Source organism: Camelina sativa, chromosome 19 (genome assembly GCF_030686135.1).
Source record: "Camelina sativa cultivar CO46 ecotype springtype chromosome 19, ASM3068613v1".
In the NCBI taxonomy this organism is placed as follows: Eukaryota; Viridiplantae; Streptophyta; class Magnoliopsida; order Brassicales; family Brassicaceae; genus Camelina; species Camelina sativa.
In genome coordinates, this window is record NC_141898.1 from 21,233,123 (window position 1) to 21,256,019 (window position 22,897).

Consider the following 22,897-nt stretch of genomic DNA (forward strand, 5'->3'; position numbering starts at 1 on the left):
GTCCAAACACTCCAAATTGATCCCGAACTCTTACAATTAGTCAAATGCATTGGATTGTCAAACATTCTGACCCTAGAAACTGTAACAAAACTGCTTACTGCTTAGAATCAATGTTTTCTCGGTTTTAGCCTGTTTTGGGACAAAATGGGTATAAGTGGTGTCTAAACACTCCAAATTCAACCCAAAATCTTAAAATTAGTCAAATGCATTGGATTGTTACATATTTTGACCCTAGAAAGAGTAACATATCTGTTTACTGCTTCCAATCAATGTTTTCTCTCGTTTTCAGCCTGTTTCTCGGTGTAAGCATGTTTTGGGATAAAATGGGTTTAAGTGTTGTCTAAACACTCCAAATTCATCCCTATGAAACCGCACACACACCTTGTCCGTACATCCGTCCGTACAACCATCACCATTGGGCCGTCCGTACAGCTAAAGGCCTACCAAGCTCAACCCATGAGGATCACGAGTCCATTCCATGTTCACCAGCCTCCAACGGTCACAAGAGCTTCTCGATCCTTCTCCTCATAGCCGTTAGTGTAGAGTGCGCAAGTGGGAAGGATCACATGTCTTCTTAAGGACATGTCGCTATCTTTATATGTAAATGTGCCTAGGATCATCTTAGTATATTCTTTTGTATATGTCTATAAGTAGATTGTAATTATGTTCTAAATGAGGTAAGAAGAGATAATATCTCTTTCTCCACAATACTCTCTCTATACTTTCTTACTATACTCTCAACGATTCTCACTCTCTTGTTATTCAAATCTTCTCACTAAACTCATAATCGATCCTATTAATTCTTTCATGGTATCAGAGCCTGGTTGCTCGTCATTCTAAAGTTTTTGATCATCACTTACTTCCGCTTCTCCTTCTCTCTCATTTTCTGTTTTTGACTTGAAAGTCATTTTCTTTAACCGTTGGATAATAGCTTTACCTAACGGTCTCTTCATCATGGAAAGTGTCAAAACCATGGTTGTTCCGGTGACTCTCAAGGGAGAGAACTATCTGCTGTGGGCGAGGACCACGAAAACTGCCCTTTGTGGCCGAGGCCTTTGGTCTCACGTTGAGAAGAGCGAAGCTCCGAGTGGTGAGGCCACCAAGGACGGCAAGGAACTTGCCGGAGATGAAAAGAACAAATGGTTCCAAGAAGACCAAGGGGTCTTAGCCATCATTCAAAACTCTCTAGATGCCCCCATTCTTGAAGCCTACTCCTACTGCGAGACGGCGAAGGACTTGTGGGACACCCTCAAGAACGTTTTTGGTAATATTACCAATGTCAATCGTATCTTCGAGATTAAAAGGGCCATCAATAACCTCAACCAAGAGGATATGGAGTTTACAAAGCATTTTGGGAAGTTTAGGTCCCTTTGGGCTGAACTAGAAATGCTGCGACCGGCGACAATTGATCCGGCCATACTGAACGAGAGGCGTGAACAAGACAAAGTGTTTGGGCTGCTCTTGACCCTAAACCCCTCCTACAATGATCTCATCAAACACATCTTGCGGTCAGATAAACTCCCAAGCCTTGATGATGTTTGTAACCAAATTCAAAAGGAGCATGGCTCCATGGGATTGTTCGGCAGCAAGGGAGAGCTGGTGACCGCTAACAAAGCTGAGATGGCATCAGCAAACAAAGGCTACTACCGACCGGAGGACAAGAACAACCCGCCGGTTTGTGAGCACTGTAAGAAACTTGGCCACTTCAAGAGCCGCTGCTGGATCCTACATCCGCATCTAGCACCACCACCGGGAACAATCCGAGGTGGACGACCAAACCGCGGAGGACAACCGAGAGCTCACCAAGCAACTGCCGTGGGGGAGCCATTGATCTCTGAGCAGCCTCAACAAGTGACCGGTGGAACTGCTCTTGCTGCAGCATCGTCCGAGCTGGTAAGGCGGTCCGACCTTGATGCGCTCATCAAAGCCCTCAAGGAGGCCACCGGTAAGGCGTTTCTTACTTCAAACAAAACTAAGTCTCTTATTGTTGATTCTGGTGCATCTCATCACATGATTAGTGATTCTAGGTTAATGAGTGATATTAAGCCTGCTAATGGTAATGTTGTGATAGCTAATGGTGAGAAAGTTCCAATTAAAGGCATAGGGAATTTAAAGTTATTTAACAAAGAAACTAAAGCTTTCTATATGCCAAATTTCACATCTAATTTGCTATCAGTTAAGAGGGCCACCACTGATTTAAATTGTTATGCAATATTTGGTCCTAACAAGGTTCATTTTCAGGATATTGAGACAAGTAAAGTTCTTGGTCAAGGAGGTTCCAAGGATGATCTATATGTGCTTGAGGACTTGAATCTATCTTCTTCTACTGCATCTTGTTTTAATTCGGTTATTATTAAACCTAGTGATTCTATTTTACATGCTAGGCTAGGACATCCTCATACTAGAGCTTTATCATTAATGTTTCCTAATATTTCTTTTAAAAATGATGAGTGTGAGGCATGTATTCTTGGTAAACATTGCAAGGCTGTTTTTCCTAAATCTATGACTATTTATGAAAATTGTTTTGATTTAATCCATTCAGATGTTTGGACTTCCCCTTGCTTGTCTAGAGAAAATCAAAAATATTTTGTGACTTTTATTGATGAAAAATCAAAATATACTTGGCTGACCTTGCTTCCTTCTAAAGATAGAGTTCTTGAAGCCTTCACTAATTTTCAAAAATATGTGACTAATCATTATAATGCAAAGATTAAAATTTTGAGATCAGATAATGGAGGAGAGTATACAAGCCATGCCTTCAAACAATACCTAGGAAACCATGGGATTATTCATCAAACAAGCTGTCCATATACACCCCAACAAAATGGTGTTGCTGAAAGGAAGAATAGGCACCTCATGGAAGTGGCAAGATCCATGATGTTTCACACCAATGTTCCAAAGAAGTTTTGGGGAGATGCTGTTCTTGCGGCTTGCTACCTCATTAACCGGACACCAACCAAAGTTCTTCAAGACAGTTCACCGTTTGAGGTAATAAACAAGGTAAAACCCTCATTTGATCATTTAAGAGTATTTGGCTGCGTGTGTTATGTGTTGAAGCCAGGAGAACTGCGCGACAAGCTTGATGCTAAGAGTGTTAAGAGCATGTTCCTTGGGTACTCGACGACTCAAAAAGGCTACAAGTGCTACGAGCCGAACATGAAGCGCGTTTTTGTCTCTCGTGATGTTAAGTTCGTGGAGTCTAAAGGCTTCTATGAGGAAAAGAACTGGGAGAGCCTTCGAGACTTGTCCACCTCACCATCTGACCGAGCTAACAACCTTCGCATCCTTCTCGAGAGACTCGGTGTTGACAATGCCCCCGCGTCAACACCTGCACCCCCAGTCAATACACCGGCCACTTCACCGCCGGAGTCTCTAGACTATGATCCCTCGGCTGCCCTTGATGAACACTCGGCTGAACTTGATGAACAATCCGATGATGAAAATGGTTTAAATTCAGTTCCGGTGGACAATGCTTCCGGTGATGAGGATTATGTGCCCACCGAGGAAGACAATGACGATGAGGCCACACCACAGGAAGTTATCCCACTTCGCCGCAGTGAACGCCTCAAGTTTCCCCCCTCCAATTGGCGAAACACTCGGGTCTACTACAACAACGTTGCTGTAGCTCATCCGATTCAAGCGGTATGCACCTTGGCTCATTTTCCTCCACACCATCAAGTGTTTCTTGGCAAGATTGATGCTCATTGGATTCCCAAAGACTATGAAGAAGCCAAGAATCATAAGGAATGGTGTGATGCTGTCAATGCCGAGAAGAATGCAATGGAGGCCAATCATACATGGGACGAGGCTGACTTACCCAAAGGCAAGAAGGCTGTGACATCCAGGTGGATCTTTACCATTAAATATAAGAGTGATGGGGAGATCGAACGCTACAAAGCCAGACTCGTTGCAAGGGGGTTCACTCAAACGTATGGGGAGGACTACCAAGATACGTTTGCACCGGTGGCCAAACTTCACACGGTTCGAGTTGTTCTCTCTCTTGCAACCAACCTTGACTGGGACTTGTGGCAAATGGATGTTAAGAACGCCTTCTTACAAGGAGAGCTCGAGGATGAAGTTTATATGAGGCCACCTCCGGGTTTAGAAGACATCATTGGTCCCGGGAAAGTATTAAAACTGAACAAGGCGATTTATGGACTCAAACAGTCCCCTAGGGCTTGGTATCACAAGTTAAGCACCACACTCCTTGAGAAAGGCTTCCGCAAATCAGAGGCTGACCACACTCTATTCACCTTACCAAGTGAAAAAGGTATTATAGTCATTCTAGTTTATGTTGATGATATCATCATAACTGGAAGTGACAAGGTAGGCATTCAAGAGACTAAGGCTTACCTTAAGTCAGTTTTTGATATCAAAGACCTAGGAGAACTTAAATATTTTCTTGGTATAGAAGTATATAGGACTAATGAAGGATTGTTTTTATCACAAAGAAAATATGCTCTTGATTTATTGAGTGAAGCAGGGAAGCTAGGTTCAAAAGCTGTATCTACACCCCTTGATGAAAACTATAAGGCCGGAGGAAAGGGGGAGTTTGATGCAGCTCCATTTCAAGACGTCAAGCGATACCGGCGGCTAGTAGGTAAGCTTATATACCTTACTATCACTAGACCTGATATTTGCTTTGCTGTTAATCAGGTGAGCCAACACATGCAAAGTCCTACCGTGCATCATTGGGGTATGGTGAACCGCATCCTCAAATATCTCAAGGGCTCGCCGGGGCAAGGCATATGGATGGGTCGAAATGAAAGCACGGAGCTAGTAGGGTATTGTGATGCGGATTACGCCGGAGACCGTGGAGACCGTCGCTCCACTACAGGCTATTGCACGTTCCTAGGAGGCAACTTGATCACATGGAAGAGCAAGAAACAAAAGGTGGTATCCCTATCAAGTGCTGAATCGGAGTATAGAGCCATGAGAAAGTTAACAACCGAGTTGATGTGGCTCAAGGCACTCATCAAGGACCTTGGAATCGAGTCACCTAAGCCTATTACTATGCATTGCGACAATGAGGCAGCTATTCACATCGCAACAAACTCGGTGTTCCATGAGAGAACCAAGCACATTGAAGTCGACTGCCACAAAGTCCGAGAGCAAATTAAACTTGGAGTTGTTCTACCATGTCACACCGAGAGCTCTGAACAATTGGCTGACGTTTTCACCAAGGCGGCCAGTCCACAAGTGTGTGAGTACATTCACTCCAAACTTGGCCTCAAAGATCTTACTCGGCCATGATTGTCTTCACATGATGCCCACACTCTTTTTCCCTTAAGTATAGTTTTTCCCAAGTGGTTTTCTATACTAAGGTTTTTAATGAGGTGGGTGTGCATGAGTCCAAGCTTGATCAATGCTCATGATCAAGCTTGAGGGGGAGTATGAAACCGCACACACACCTTGTCCGTACATCCGTCCGTACAACCATCACCATTGGGCCGTCCGTACAGCTAAAGGCCTACCAAGCTCAACCCATGAGGATCACGAGTCCATTCCATGTTCACCAGCCTCCAACGGTCACAAGAGCTTCTCGATCCTTCTCCTCATAGCCGTTAGTGTAGAGTGCGCAAGTGGGAAGGATCACATGTCTTCTTAAGGACATGTCGCTATCTTTATATGTAAATGTGCCTAGGATCATCTTAGTATATTCTTTTGTATATGTCTATAAGTAGATTGTAATTATGTTCTAAATGAGGTAAGAAGAGATAATATCTCTTTCTCCACAATACTCTCTCTATACTTTCTTACTATACTCTCAACGATTCTCACTCTCTTGTTATTCAAATCTTCTCACTAAACTCATAATCGATCCTATTAATTCTTTCAATCCCGAACTCTTACAATTAGTCAAATGCATTGGATTGTCACACATTATGACCCTAGAAACAGTAACAAAGCTGTTTACTGCTTACAATCAATCTTCTCTCGGTTTTAGCCTGTTTTCTCGGTTTAAGCATGTTTTGGGATAAAACGGGTTTAAGTGTTGTCTAAACACTCTAAATTCATCCCGAACTCTTACAATTAGTCAAATGCATTGGATTTTCACAATTTCTGACTCTAGAAACAGTAACGAAGCTGTTTACTGCTTAGAATCAACGTTTTCTCGATTTAAACCTGTTTTGGGATAAAACGGGTTTAAGTGTTGTCTAAACATTCCAAATTCATCCCCAACTCTTACAATTAGTCAAATGCATTGGATTGTCAAACATTCGGACCCTAGAAACAGTATTCAAGCTGCTTACTGCTTAGAATCAATGTTTTCTTGGTTTTAGCCTGTTTTGGGACAAAATGGGTATAAGTGGTGTCTAAACACTACAAATTCTTCCTGAACTCTTACAATTAGTCAAATGCATTGGATTGTCAAACATTCTGACCCTAGAAACAGTAACAAAGCTGCTTACTGCTTAGAATCAATGTTTTCTCGGTTTTAGCCTGTTTTAGGATAAAACGGGTTTAAGTGTTTTCTAACACTCCAAATTCATCTCGAATTCTTAAAATTAGTCAAATGCAATGGATTTTTACATATTTTGACCCTAAAAAGAGTACCATATCTGTTTATTGCTTCCAATCAATGTTTTCTCTCAGTTTTAGCCTGTTTCTCGGTTTAGGCATGTTTTGGGATAAAACGGGTTTAAGTGTTGTCTAAACACTCCAAATTCATCCCGAACTTTTACAGTTAGTAAAATGCATTGTATTGTCACACATTCTGACCCTAGAAACAGTAACAAAGCTGTTTACTGCTTAGAATCAACGTTTTCTCAGTTTTAGCCTGTTTCGGGACAAAATGGGTATAAGTGTTGTCCAAACACTCCAAATTGATCCCGAACTCTTACAATTAGTCAAATGCATTGGATTGTCAAACATTCTGACCCTAGAAACTGCAACAAAACTGCTTACTGCTTAGAGTCAATGTTTTCTCGGTTTTAGCCTGTTTTGGGACAAAATGGGTATAAGTGGTATCTAAACACTCCAAATTCATCTCGAATTCTTAAAATTAGTCAAATGCATTGGATTTTTACATATTTTGACCCTAAAAAGAGTAACATATCTGTTTATTGCTTCCAATCAATTTTTTCTCTCGGTTTTAGCCTGTTTCTCGGTTTAAGCATGTTTTGGGATAAAACGGGTTTAAGTGTTGTCTAAACACTCCAAATTCATCTCGAACTTTTACAGTTAGTAAAATGCATTGGATTGTCACACATTATGACCCTAGAAACAGTAACAAAGCTGTTTACTGCTTACAATAAATGTTTTCTCGGTTTTAGCCTGTTTTCTCGGTTTAAGCATGTTTTGGGATAAAACGGGTTTAAGTGTTGTCTAAACACTACAAATTCATCCCAAACTCTTATAATTATTCAAATGCATTGGATTGTCAAACATTCTGACCCTAGAAACAGTAACAAAGCTGCTTACTGCTTAGAATCAATGTTTTCTCGGTTTTAGCCTGTTTTAGGATAAAACGGGTTTAAGTGTTTTCTAACACTCCAAATTCATCTCGAATTCTTAAAATTAGTCAAATGCAATGGATTTTTACATATTTTGACCCTAAAAAGAGTAACATATCTGGTTATTGCTTCCAATCAATGTTTTCTCTCGGTTTTAGCCTGTTTCTCGGTTTAAGCATGTTTTGGGATAAAACGGGCTTAAGTATTGTCTAAACACTCCAAATTCATCCCGAACTTTTACAGTTAGTAAAATGCATTGTATTGTCACACATTCTGACCCTAGAAACAGTAACAAAGCTGTTTACTGCTTAGAATCAACGTTTTCTCAGTTTTAGCCTGTTTCGGGACAAAATGGGTATAAGTGTTGTCTAAACACTCCAAATTGATCCCGAACTCTTACAATTAGTCAAATGGATTGGATTGTCAAACATTCTGACCCTAGAAACTGTAACAAAACTGCTTACTGCTTAGAATCAATGTTTTCTCGGTTTTAGCCTGTTTTGGGACAAAATGGGTATAAGTGGTGTCTAAACACTCCAAATTCATCTCGAATTCTTAAAATTAGTCAAATGCATTGGATTTTTACATATTTTGGCCCTAAAAAGAGTAACATATCTGTTTATTGCTTCCAATCAATGTTTTCTCTCGGTTTTAGCCTGTTTCTCGGTTTAAGCATGTTTTGGGATAAAACGGGCTTAAGTATTGTCTAAACACTCCAAATTCATCCCGAACTTTTACAGTTAGTAAAATGCATTGTATTGTCACACATTCTGACCCTAGAAACAGTAACAAAGCTGTTTACTGCTTAGAATCAACGTTTTCTCAGTTTTAGCCTGTTTCTGGACAAAATGGGTATAAGTGTTGTCTAAACACTCCAAATTGATCCCAAACTCTTAAAATTAGTCAAATGCATTGGATTGTCAAACATTCTGACCCTAGAAACTGTAACAAAACTGCTTACTGCTTAGAATCAATGTTTTCTCGATTTTAGCCTGTTTTGGGACAAAATGGGTATAAGTGGTGTCTAAACACTCCAAATTCAACCCAAAATCTTAAAATTAGTCAAATGCATTGGATTGTTACATATTTTGACCCTAGAAAGAGTAACATATCTGTTTACTGCTTCCAATCAATGTTTTCTCTCGTTTTCAGCCTGTTTCTCGGTGTAAGCATGTTTTGGGATAAAATGGGTTTAAGTGTTGTCTAAACACTCCAAATTCATCCCGAACTCTTACAATTAGTCAAATGCATTGGATTGTCACACATTATGACCCTAGAAACAGTAACAAAGCTGTTTACTGCTTACAATCAATCTTCTCTCGGTTTTAGCCTGTTTTCTCGGTTTAAGCATGTTTTGGGATAAAACGGGTTTAAGTGTTGTCTAAACACTCTAAATTCATCCCGAACTCTTACAATTAGTCAAATGCATTGGATTTTCACAATTTCTGACTCTAGAAACAGTAACGAAGCTGTTTACTGCTTAGAATCAACGTTTTCTCGATTTAAACCTGTTTTGGGATAAAACGGGTGTAAGTGTTGTCTAAACATTCCAAATTCATCCCCAACTCTTACAATTAGTCAAATGCATTGGATTGTCAAACATTCGGACCCTAGAAACAGTATTCAAGCTGCTTACTGCTTAGAATCAATGTTTTCTTGGTTTTAGCCTGTTTTGGGACAAAATGGGTATAAGTGGTGTCTAAACACTACAAATTCTTCCTGAACTCTTACAATTAGTCAAATGCATTGGATTGTCAAACATTCTGACCCTAGAAACAGTTACAAAGCTGCTTACTGCTTAGAATCAATGTTTTCTCGGTTTTAGCCTGTTTTAGGATAAAACGGGTTTAAGTGTTTTCTAACACTCCAAATTCATCTCGAATTCTTAAAATTAGTCAAATGCAATGGATTTTTACATATTTTGACCCTAAAAAGAGTACCATATCTGTTTATTGCTTCCAATCAATGTTTTCTCTCAGTTTTAGCCTGTTTCTCGGTTTAGGCATGTTTTGGGATAAAACGGGTTTAAGTGTTGTCTAAACACTCCAAATTCATCCCGAACTTTTACAGTTAGTAAAATGCATTGTATTGTCACACATTCTGACCCTAGAAACAGTAACAAAGCTGTTTACTGCTTAGAATCAACGTTTTCTCAGTTTTAGCCTGTTTCGGGACAAAATGGGTATAAGTGTTGTCTAAACACTCCAAATTGATCCCGAACTCTTACAATTAGTCAAATGGATTGGATTGTCAAACATTCTGACCCTAGAAACTGTAACAAAACTGCTTACTGCTTAGAATCAATGTTTTCTCAGTTTTAGCCTGTTTTGGGACAAAATGGGTATAAGTGGTGTCTAAACACTCCAAATTCATCTCGAATTCTTAAAATTAGTCAAATGCATTGGATTTTTACATATTTTGGCCCTAAAAAGAGTAACATATCTGTTTATTGCTTCCAATCAATGTTTTCTCTCGGTTTTAGCCTGTTTCTCGGTTTAAGCATGTTTTGGGATAAAACGGGTTTAAATGTTGTCTAAACACTCCAAATTCATCCCGAACTTTTACAGTTAGTAAAATGCATTGGATTGTCACACATTATGACCCTAGAAACAGTAACAAAGCTGTTTACTGCTTACAATAAATGTTTTCTCGATTTTAGCCTGTTTTCTCGGTTTAAGCATGTTTTGGGATAAAACGGGTTTAAGTGTTGTCTAAACACTCCAAATTCATCCCGAACTCTTACAATTATTCAAATGCATTGGATTGTCAAACATTCTGACCCTAGAAACAGTAACAAAGCTGCTTACTGCTTAGAATCAAAGTTTTCTCGGTTTAAGCCTGTTTTAGGATAAAACGGGTTTAAGTGTTGTCTAACACTCCAAATTCATCTCGAATTCTTAAAATTAGTCAAATGCATTGGATTTTTACATATTTTGACCCTAAAAAGAGTAACATATCTGGTTATTGCTTCCAATCAATGTTTTCTCTCGGTTTTAGCCTGTTTCTCGGTTTAAACCTGTTTTGGGATAAAACGGGTTTAAGTGTTGTCTAAACATTCCAAATTCATCCCCAACTCTTACAATTATTCAAATGCATTGGATTGTCAAACATTCGGACCCTAGAAACAGTATTAAAGCTGCTTCCTGCTTAGAATCAATGTTTTCTTGGTTTTAGCCTGTTTTGGGACAAAATGGGTATAAGTGGTGTCTAAACACTACAAATTCTTCCTGAACTCTTACAATTAGTCAAATGCATTGGATTGTCAAACATTCTGACCCTAGAAACAGTAACAAAGCTGCTTACTGCTTAGAATCAATGTTTTCTCGGTTTTAGCCTGTCTTAGGATAAAACGGGTTTAAGTGTTTTCTAACACTCCAAATTCATCTCGAATTCTTAAAACTAGTCAAATGCATTGGATTGTCACACATTATGACCCTAGAAACAGTAACAAAGCTGTTTACTGCTTCCAATCAGTGTTTTCTCTCGATTTTAGCCTGTTTCTCGGTTTCAGCATGTTTTGGGATAAAACGGGTTTAAGTGTTGTCTAAACACTCCAAATTCATCCCGAACTTTTACAGTTAGTAAAATGCATTGGATTGTCACACATTATGACCCTAGAAACAGTAACAAAGCTGTTTACTGCTTACAATAAATGTTTTCTCGGTTTTAGCCTGTTTTCTCGGTTTAAACATGTTTTGGGATAAAACGGGTTTAAGTGTTGTCTAAACACTCCAAATTCATCCCGAACTCTTACAATTATTCAAATGCATTGGATTGTCAAAAATTCTGACCCTAGAAACAGTAACAAAACTGCTTCCTGCTTAGAATCAATGTTTTCTCGGTTTTAGCCTGTTTTAGGATAAAACGGGTTTAAGTGTTGTCTAACACTCCAAAATCATCTCGAATTCTTAAAATTAGTCAAATGCATTGGATTTTTACATATTTTGACCCTAAAAAGAGTAACATATCTGGTTATTGCTTCCAATCAATGTTTTCTCTCGGTTTTAGCCTGTTTCTCGGTTTAAACCTGTTTTGGGATAAAACGGGTTTAAGTGTTGTCTAAACATTCCAAATTCATCCCCAACTCTTACAATTAGTCAAATGCATTGGATTGTCAAACATTCGGACCCTAGAAACAGTATTCAAGCTGCTTACTGCTTAGAATCAATGTTTTCTTGGTTTTAGCCTGTTTTGGGACAAAATGGGTATAAGTGGTGTCTAAACACTACAAATTCTTCCTGAACTCTTACAATTAGTCAAATGCATTGGATTGTCAAACATTCTGACCCTAGAAACAGTAACAAAGCTGCTTACTGCTTAGAATCAATGTTTTCTCGGTTTTAGCCTGTTTTAGGATAAAACGGGTTTAAGTGTTTTCTAACACTCCAAATTCATCTCGAATTCTTAAAATTAGTCAAATGCAATGGATTTTTACATATTTTGACCCTAAAAAGAGTAACATACCTGGTTATTGCTTCCAATCAATGTTTTCTCTCGGTTTTAGCCTGTTTCTCGGTTTAAGCATGTTTTGGGATAAAACGGGCTTAAGTATTGTCTAAACACTCCAAATTCATCCCGAACTTTTACAGTTAGTAAAATGCATTGTATTGTCACACATTCTGACCCTAGAAACAGTAACAAAGCTGTTTACTTCTTAGAATCAACGTTTTCTCAGTTTTAGCCTGTTTCTGGACAAAATGGGTATAAGTGTTGTCTAAACACTCCAAATTGATCCCAAACTCTTAAAATTAGTCAAATGCATTGGATTGTCAAACATTCTGACCCTAGAAACTGTAACAAAACTGCTTACTGCTTAGAATCAATGTTTTCTCGGTTTTAGCCTGTTTTGGGACAAAATGGGTATAAGTGGTGTCTAAACACTCCAAATTCAACCCAAAATCTTAAAATTAGTCAAATGCATTGGATTGTTACATATTTTGACCCTAGAAAGAGTAACATATCTGTTTACTGCTTCCAATCAATGTTTTCTCTCGTTTTCAGCCTGTTTCTCGGTGTAAGCATGTTTTGGGATAAAATGGGTTTAAGTGTTGTCTAAACACTCCAAATTCATCCCGAACTCTTACAATTAGTCAAATGCATTGGATTGTCACATATTATGACCCTAGAAACAGTAACAAAGCTGTTTACTGCTTACAATCAATCTTCTCTCGGTTTTAGCCTGTTTTCTCGGTTTAAGCATGTTTTGGGATAAAACGGGTTTAAGTGTTCTCTAAACACTCTAAATTCATCCCGAACTCTTACAATTAGTCAAATGCATTGGATTTTCACAATTTCTGACTCTAGAAACAGTAACGAAGCTGTTTACTGCTTAGAATCAACGTTTTCTCGATTTAAACCTGTTTTGGGATAAAACGGGTTTAAGTGTTGTCTAAACATTCCAAATTCATCCCCAACTCTTACAATTAGTCAAATGCATTGGATTGTCAAACATTCGGACCCTAGAAACAGTATTCAAGCTGCTTACTGCTTAGAATCAATGTTTTCTTGGTTTTAGCCTGTTTTGGGACAAAATGGGTATAAGTGGTGTCTAAACACTACAAATTCTTCCTGAACTCTTACAATTAGTCAAATGCATTGGATTGTCAAACATTCTGACCCTAGAAACAGTTACAAAGCTGCTTACTGCTTAGAATCAATGTTTTCTCGGTTTTAGCCTGTTTTAGGATAAAACGGGTTTAAGTGTTTTCTAACACTCCAAATTCATCTCGAATTCTTAAAATTAGTCAAATGCAATGGATTTTTACATATTTTGACCCTAAAAAGAGTACCATATCTGTTTATTGCTTCCAATCAATGTTTTCTCTCAGTTTTAGCCTGTTTCTCGGTTTAGGCATGTTTTGGGATAAAACGGGTTTAAGTGTTGTCTAAACACTCCAAATTCATCCCGAACTTTTACAGTTAGTAAAATGCATTGTATTGTCACACATTCTGACCCTAGAAACAGTAACAAAGCTGTTTACTGCTTAGAATCAACGTTTTCTCAGTTTTAGCCTGTTTCGGGACAAAATGGGTATAAGTGTTGTCTAAACACTCCAAATTGATCCCGAACTCTTACAATTAGTCAAATGGATTGGATTGTCAAACATTCTGACCCTAGAAACTGTAACAAAACTGCTTACTGCTTAGAATCAATGTTTTCTCAGTTTTAGCCTGTTTTGGGACAAAATGGGTATAAGTGGTGTCTAAACACTCCAAATTCATCTCGAATTCTTAAAATTAGTCAAATGCATTGGATTTTTACATATTTTGGCCCTAAAAAGAGTAACATATCTGTTTATTGCTTCCAATCAATGTTTTCTCTCGGTTTTAGCCTGTTTCTCGGTTTAAGCATGTTTTGGGATAAAACGGGTTTAAATGTTGTCTAAACACTCCAAATTCATCCCGAACTTTTACAGTTAGTAAAATGCATTGGATTGTCACACATTATGACCCTAGAAACAGTAACAAAGCTGTTTACTGCTTACAATAAATGTTTTCTCGATTTTAGCCTGTTTTCTCGGTTTAAGCATGTTTTGGGATAAAACGGGTTTAAGTGTTGTCTAAACACTCCAAATTCATCCCGAACTCTTACAATTATTCAAATGCATTGGATTGTCAAACATTCTGACCCTAGAAACAGTAACAAAGCTGCTTACTGCTTAGAATCAATGTTTTCTCGGTTTAAGCCTGTTTTAGGATAAAACGGGTTTAAGTGTTGTCTAACACTCCAAATTCATCTCGAATTCTTAAAATTAGTCAAATGCATTGGATTTTTACATATTTTGACCCTAAAAAGAGTAACATATCTGGTTATTGCTTCCAATCAATGTTTTCTCTCGGTTTTAGCCTGTTTCTCGGTTTAAACCTGTTTTGGGATAAAACGGGTTTAAGTGTTGTCTAAACATTCCAAATTCATCCCCAACTCTTACAATTAGTCAAATGCATTGGATTGTCAAACATTCGGACCCTAGAAACAGTATTCAAGCTGCTTACTGCTTAGAATCAATGTTTTCTTGGTTTTAGCCTGTTTTGGGACAAAATGGGTATAAGTGGTGTCTAAACACTACAAATTCTTCCTGAACTCTTACAATTAGTCAAATGCATTGGATTGTCAAACATTCTGACCCTAGAAACAGTAACAAAGCTGCTTACTGCTTAGAATCAATGTTTTCTCGGTTTTAGCCTGTTTTAGGATAAAACGGGTTTAAGTGTTTTCTAACACTCCAAATTCATCTCGAATTCTTAAAATTAGTCAAATGCAATGGATTTTTACATATTTTGACCCTAAAAAGAGTAACATACCTGGTTATTGCTTCCAATCAATGTTTTCTCTCGGTTTTAGCCTGTTTCTCGGTTTAAGCATGTTTTGGGATAAAACGGGCTTAAGTATTGTCTAAACACTCCAAATTCATCCCGAACTTTTACAGTTAGTAAAATGCATTGTATTGTCACACATTCTGACCCTAGAAACAGTAACAAAGCTGTTTACTTCTTAGAATCAACGTTTTCTCAGTTTTAGCCTGTTTCTGGACAAAATGGGTATAAGTGTTGTCTAAACACTCCAAATTGATCCCAAACTCTTAAAATTAGTCAAATGCATTGGATTGTCAAACATTCTGACCCTAGAAACTGTAACAAAACTGCTTACTGCTTAGAATCAATGTTTTCTCGGTTTTAGCCTGTTTTGGGACAAAATGGGTATAAGTGGTGTCTAAACACTCCAAATTCAACCCAAAATCTTAAAATTAGTCAAATGCATTGGATTGTTACATATTTTGACCCTAGAAAGAGTAACATATCTATTTACTGCTTCCAATCAATGTTTTCTCTCGTTTTCAGCCTGTTTCTCGGTGTAAGCATGTTTTGGGATAAAATGGGTTTAAGTGTTGTCTAAACACTCCAAATTCATCCCGAACTCTTACAATTAGTCAAATGCATTGGATTGTCACATATTATGACCCTAGAAACAGTAACAAAGCTGTTTACTGCTTACAATCAATCTTCTCTCGGTTTTAGCCTGTTTTCTCGGTTTAAGCATGTTTTGGGATAAAACGGGTTTAAGTGTTCTCTAAACACTCTAAATTCATCCCGAACTCTTACAATTAGTCAAATGCATTGGATTTTCACAATTTCTGACTCTAGAAACAGTAACGAAGCTGTTTACTGCTTAGAATCAACGTTTTCTCGATTTAAACCTGTTTTGGGATAAAACGGGTTTAAGTGTTGTCTAAACATTCCAAATTCATCCCCAACTCTTACAATTAGTCAAATGCATTGGATTGTCAAACATTCGGACCCTAGAAACAGTATTCAAGCTGCTTACTGCTTAGAATCAATGTTTTCTTGGTTTTAGCCTGTTTTGGGACAAAATGGGTATAAGTGGTGTCTAAACACTACAAATTCTTCCTGAACTCTTACAATTAGTCAAATGCATTGGATTGTCAAACATTCTGACCCTAGAAACAGTAACAAAGCTGCTTACTGCTTAGAATCAATGTTTTCTCGGTTTTAGCCTGTTTTAGGATAAAACGGGTTTAAGTGTTTTCTAACACTCCAAATTCATCTCGAATTCTTAAAATTAGTCAAATGCAATGGATTTTTACATATTTTGACCCTAAAAAGAGTACCATATCTGTTTATTGCTTCCAATCAATGTTTTCTCTCAGTTTTAGCCTGTTTCTCGGTTTAGGCATGTTTTGGGATAAAACGGGTTTAAGTGTTGTCTAAACATTCCAAATTCATCCCCAACTCTTACAATTATTCAAATGCATTGGATTGTCAAACATTCGGACCCTAGAAACAGTATTAAAGCTGCTTACTGCTTAGAATCAATGTTTTCTTGGTTTTAGCCTGTTTTGGGACAAAATGGGTATAAGTGGTGTCTAAACACTACAAATTCTTCCTGAACTCTTACAATTAGTCAAATGCATTGGATTGTCAAACATTCTGACCCTAGAAACAGTAACAAAGCTGCTTACTGCTTAGAATCAATGTTTTCTCGGTTTTAGCCTGTCTTAGGATAAAACGGGTTTAAGTGTTTTCTAACACTCCAAATTCATCTCGAATTCTTAAAACTAGTCAAATGCATTGGATTGTCACACATTATGACCCTAGAAACAGTAACAAAGCTGTTTACTGCTTCCAATCAGTGTTTTCTCTCGATTTTAGCCTGTTTCTCGGTTTAAGCATGTTTTGGGATAAAACGGGTTTAAGTGTTGTCTAAACACTCCAAATTCATCCCGAACTTTTACAGTTAGTAAAATGCATTGGATTGTCACACATTATGACCCTAGAAACAGTAACAAAGCTGTTTACTGCTTACAATAAATGTTTTCTCGGTTTTAGCCTGTTTTCTCGGTTTAAACATGTTTTGGGATAAAACGGGTTTAAGTGTTGTCTAAACACTCCAAATTCATCCCGAACTCTTACAATTATTCAAATGCATTGGATTGTCAAAAATTCTGACCCTAGAAACAGTAACAAAACTGCTTCCTGCTTAGAATCAATGTTTTCTCGGTTTTAGCCTGTTTTAGGATAAAACGGGTTTAATTGTTGTCTAACACTCCAAAATCATCTCGAATTCTTAAAATTAGTCAAATGCATTGGATTTTTACATATTTTGACCCTAAAAAGAGTAACATATCTGGTTATTGCTTCCAATCAATGTTTTCTCTCGGTTTTAGCCTGTTTCTCGGTTTAAACCTGTTTTGGGATAAAACGGGTTTAAGTGTTGTCTAAACATTCCAAATTCATCCCCAACTCTTACAATTAGTCAAATGCATTGGATTGTCAAATATTCGGACCCTAGAAACAGTATTAAAGCTGCTTACTGCTTAGAATCAATGTTTTCTTGGTTTTAGCCTGTTTTGGGACAAAATGGGTATAAGTGGTGTCTAAACACTACAAATTCTTCCTGAACTCTTACAATTAGTCAAATGCATTGGATTGTCAAACATTCTGACCCTAGAAACAGTAACAAAGCTGCTTACTGCTTAGAATCAATGTTTTCTCGGTTTTAGCCTGTCTTAGGATAAAACGGGTTTAAGTGTTTTCTAACACTCCAAATTCATCTCGAATTCTTAAAATTAGTCAAATGCATTGGATTGTCACACATTATGACCCTAGAAACAGTAACAAAGCTGTTTACTGCTTCCAATCAATGTTTTCTCTCGGTTTTAGCCTGTTTCTCGGTTTAAGCATGTTTTGGGATAAAACGGGTTTAAGTGTTGTCTAAACACTCCAAATTCATCCCGAACTTTTACAGTTAGTAAAATACATTGGATTGTCACACATTATGACTCTAGAAACAGTAACAAAGCTGTTTACTGCTTACAATAAATGTTTTCTCGGTTTTAGCCTGTTTTCTCGGTTTAAACATGTTTTGGGATAAAACGGGTTTAAGTGTTGTCTAAACACTCCAAATTCATCCCGAACTCTTACAATTATTCAAATGCATTGGATTGTCAAAAATTCTGACCCTAGAAACAGTAACAAAACTGCTTCCTGCTTAGAATCAATGTTTTCTCGGTTTTAGCCTGTTTTAGGATAAAACGGGTTTAAGTGTTGTCTAACACTCCAAAATCATCTCGAATTCTTAAAATTAGTCAAATGCATTGGATTTTTACATATTTTGACCCTAAAAAGAGTAACATATCTGTTTATTGCTTCCAATCAATGTTTTCTCTCGGTTTTAGCCTGTTTCTCGGTTTAAGCATGTTTTGGGATAAAACGGGTTTAAGTGTTGTCTAAACACTCCAAATTCATCCCGAACTTTTACAGTTAGTAAAATGCATTTTATTGTCACACATTCTGACCCTAGAAACAGTAACAAAGCTGTTTACTGCTTAGAATCAATGTTTTCTCAGTTTTAGCCTGTTTCGGGACAAAATGGGTATAAGTGTTGTCTAAGCACTCCAAATTGATCCCGAACTCTTACAACTAATCATATGCATTGGATTGTTAGATATTTTGACCCTAGAAACAGTAACAAAACTGCTTACTGCTTAGAAATTATTTTTTTTCTCGGTGTTAGCTTGTTTTCTTGGTTTAAGCCTCTTTTGGGCTAAAACGGGTCAAAGTGTTGTCTAAACACTCCAAATTCATCCCCAACTCTTACAATTAGTCAAATGCATTGGATTGTCACAAATTCTGACCCTAGAAACAGTAACAAAGCTGTGTACTGCTTAGAATCAATGTTTTCTCGGTTTAAACCTGTTTTGGGATAAAACGGGTTTAAGTGTGGTCTAAACATTCCATATTCATCCCCAACTCTTACAATTAGTCAAATGCATTGGATTGTCAAACATTCGGACCCTAGAAACAGTATCAAAGCTGCTTACTGCTTAGAATCAATGTTTTCTTGGTTTTAGCCTGTTTTGGGATAAAATGGGTATAAGTGGTGTCTAAACACTCCAAATTCAACCCAAACCCTTATAATTATTGACCAAGAATAAGCCTAAGGCAACCGTGACCGTCCGTACAGCCCAAGGCAACCGTGACCGTCCATATGCCTAAGCAATAAGGCCGAGTCATCTATGTGTGCGTGTGGATAGTGAGGAGGCCTGCATGTCTTAGGCCCATGAGAAGGCTCTAGAATCTCCTTTGTAGCCGTTAGAGAGGAAGAGCAAGTGGAGTCACGGGTAATGTTGGGTTTAAGGAGACTAGGACAGGTCGCTATCAGCCTTGGGATTAGTCTTCTCTCTCTCCCTGTCCCTATCACTTAGACGATCGGTTTGTAAAGGGTGTAGCCCTAAGTTTCCTTGTTATATATAGGCTTTAGCCTACATTGTAAGACATATACTTATGGAATGAAAAACTAATCTTATCTCCTTCCTTATTCTCTTTGTCTACCGAATCGCTTTCTACTCCTAAACTCTCTTAAGTCGATCTCTACTTCCACTAATTCTAACATGGTATCAGAGCATGTTCTTCGATTCTTTGCAATTTAATCTCATCATTCTACTTGTTTCTATACTCTAGCCTCCTTCTCTTCCATTCTTGCTACTAGCATCTCTCTTTTATTCTCCGGGTAAACACTTTATCCATTGGTCCACAGAAATCAAACCATGGAAAACGCCAAGCCCATTGTTACACCGATTGTTCTAAAGGGAACCAACTACTTGCTGTGGACAAGAACCACAAGAACCGCCCTTGGAGGTCGCGGCCTTTGGAGTCATGTCGAAACCGACTATGTACCAAAGCAAAACCTCAAAGGAGAAGAAGCTTCCGAGGTGGAAGAAGAGGAAGAGAGCGAGAGGAAGGCCAAGTGGTTCCAAGAAGACCAAGTTGTCCTATCTGTTCTCCAAAACTCTCTGATATGATCATGAGACCATCCAAGACGACCCTTGAGTCTTGCTCAACACGAACGAAGTCAAAGATCAACTCTTCCTACCAAACTGCTATTTGGGATGCATTCTTACCTCATCTAGAGCATATCTCGAAGTTGAATTAGTCCAATCAGAGTTTAGGTGAAGGAGTTATTCATTTTACAAATCAGGTGAACTCATGGCTACGCGACTTCGACCTACGAGCATTCAAAGGAGGATTCCGACCAAGCCAGAAGTACTCAAGCTATGAACAAAACTGTTCTCAAATCTTGATCCATCCTAGAACCACTGAGAATTAGAAGCACGTTAAAATCAGTTCATACTTGAAAGATATGGATATTTCAAGTCAGTGGATCTGTCCTAGTTCCATTTTCGCGTCTGAGCCAAAGATCGTGTTACACAGACCAACTCAGAATCAATTTGGACACGAAATCAACTGGAGGATATCACTGGATCTCTTATGTTTCCAACAAGCTCAAGAACACAAGATTTGGCCAACAAACCACAGAGTTACGTCCCATTTGCCAAAGGAGGTGGATCTATTTCTTAACTTGATGAGTTTCAGGTCCAGTTGGTTTAAGAGCTTCCAGAATTATGTTTGGCAACCAGGAGTTGTTTTCTACTAAGCCTAAGATGAAGAAATGATACAGCCCATGCTGTTTCTCATCAGCAAATTGGATCAAGGAGTCAAAGAGAGTTAAAAAGATCAAGGAGGTACTTAATGGGCTAATACAAGAACTTATGGCAAAAGAGAGCATGGGAAATTATTTTGGGGATGATACCTATCAAGTCCAGCCCAGTTTGAGCCTAATTCAAGTCCAAGAAAGCCCAAAATAATCACTTTTTTTTGTGGTCAAAGAGAAGTGACGAAAATTGGAGTTCAACTCACCTTGGGAAGGAAACCTTGGGAAGACAAAATTCAAGAGTTGAATCTTCATTCAACTATCTATCTTTATTGTTTTTAGTTTCAAGAATAATACTTGGCTTTGTTACCAAGTTTTCTTATCTTATATAAACTCATGTAAGAGTAAAGAAATAATCAACAATCCAACTTTTTATCAAAACTTTTTCTTTTTGAGAGTGATTTTCTTCTGTTCTTTGTGAACAAAACCGATTGCTTGGTGTGATTCCAACAATCAAAACCGACTACTTGGTGTGATTCCGATAGTGAAAACCCCGATCTCCTTGGTGCGAGGCTGAGAGATCCGATCTTTTTGGTGTGAGGCTGAAAGATCAAACCGGTATATCAAGAGTCTTTCTGCAACTCTTGTGCGACCATTCATTCCACCATCCTTATTCTTGAGGCTTCGTCGTCTTTAGAATCAAGGTGTCTCTATCAACCAACTCGAAGGTGCCAAATCCTTGGGAGGATCATATCAAGTGGTAGCAGAGCACACCCTTGAGTTTGGTATTCTATCATTCTATCATCTTCTAACCGTTCATCTTCTTCCTATCATTTTCTATCTTTCAATCTTCTATCTATCATCTTTCTATCTTTCCATCTTCTTTATTTTCATCTTCTCATCTTCTATTTCTATTTATTTTACTTTTAAAAAAAAAAAGGCAAAAAAAAAAAACGAGAAAAAAAGAAGGAAAAAAAAAGAAAAAGAAAGAAAAAAGAAAAAAAAGGCAAAAAAAAGAAAAAACAGAGAAGAAAAAAAAAAGGCAAAAAAAAAAAAGCAAAAAAAAAAAAAAGAAGAAAAAAATGTCTAATGATCCACAAGTTCAAGCACTTATGGGAGAGATGCGACGGTTGATGAGGGTTGAGATGAGTGCAATCTACAAGAGGTTGGATGAAGTTCAAGTGGAGGCACAACAAAGACAACCACAAATGTTGCAGCATAGAAGAAAAAGAGATCAACTTAGAGTATTAAGGGCTGACGATTATTACACTACTCAATCATCAAGAACAAGCCATAGGAGGCCACAACACAGAGATGGCATGGATCAAACTTATGACAACATTGGAGGTAATAAGTTGGAGATTCCTACCTTTCAAGGCAGGAATGACCCAGATGCATACCTAGAGTGGGAGAAAAAGATTGAGTCGGTTTTTAGTTGTCAAAACTATTGCGAAATGAAGAAGGTACAAGTTGCAGTCACTGGATTTTGTGATTATGCCATTACTTGGTGGGATCAGTTGGTGATAAGCAGGAGGAGAAATGGAGAACACCCTATTGAGACTTGGGAAGAATTGAAGTCTATTTTGAGGAAACGATATGTTCCCAACCATCACCATCTTGGTTCAAATCATATTCTAAGGAGGCCTTCTAGACCAACTGATGGAGCGTCTACTGTCACACCAAGTTACCAATGAGAAAGGACATCTCTTGTTTTTAAAGAAGAGAAAGCTGCTTTTGTTTCGTTACCATCACCAAAGGAGCACAAGGAGTTGTTGGTTCAGAAAAATCTGTTAGAAATAGCAAAATCACCGAGTGAGCAAACAGAAGCCGAGGAACCAAAGCACAAAGAGATCAGCAAAGATCAGAGTGAGGAAGCCGCGAAGAAAGGCATTATCATCAACAACCTTGATAGTATGGATGATTCATCTGATGAACCAACAAGGAGAGAAAAGCCAACATTACATTTATCGTCAAGCAAGATAGAGCAAGTTGATGATTTTGTAGGAACCAAGAAAGATCTCACTATAAACTGTGCAAATCTTCCTCATGGTAAGCCACCAGAGTCACTTCAACACTCTCCAACCCAAAGTCTTACAGTTTCGAGGACGAAACTTTTTCAAGAGGAGGGGTATGATATGATCATGAGACCATCCAAGACGACCCTTGAGTCTTGCTCAACACGAACGAAGTCAAAGATCAACTCTTCCTACCAAACTGCTATTTGGGATGCATTCTTACCTCATCTAGAGCATATCTCGAAGTTGAATCAGTCCAATCAGAGTTTAGGTGAAGGAGTTATTCATTTTACAAATCAGGTGAACTCATGGCTACGCGACTTCGACCTACGAGCATTCAAAGGAGGATTCCGACCAAGCCAGAAGTACTCAAGCTATGAACAAAACTGTTCTAAGATTTTGATCCATCTTAGAACCACTGAGAATTGGAAGCACGTTAAAATCAGTTCATACTTGAAAGATATGGATATTTCAAG

The 22,897-nt window shown here is 38.1% G+C and overlaps 1 protein-coding gene across 1 annotated transcript in view; it reads right to left on the reverse strand.

Annotated features, from left to right (window-relative positions):
- Positions 1-19,542, reverse strand: part of LOC147920838 (uncharacterized) — a 49,524-nt gene extending 29,982 nt beyond the window's left edge. The window contains exon 1 of the mRNA XM_087501253.1: positions 19,522-19,542. Within this exon, the coding sequence (XP_087357379.1) occupies positions 19,522-19,542 (21 nt within the window). The remainder of the gene's footprint in view (positions 1-19,521) is intronic.
- Between the last annotated feature and the right edge of the window lie 3,355 nt (positions 19,543-22,897).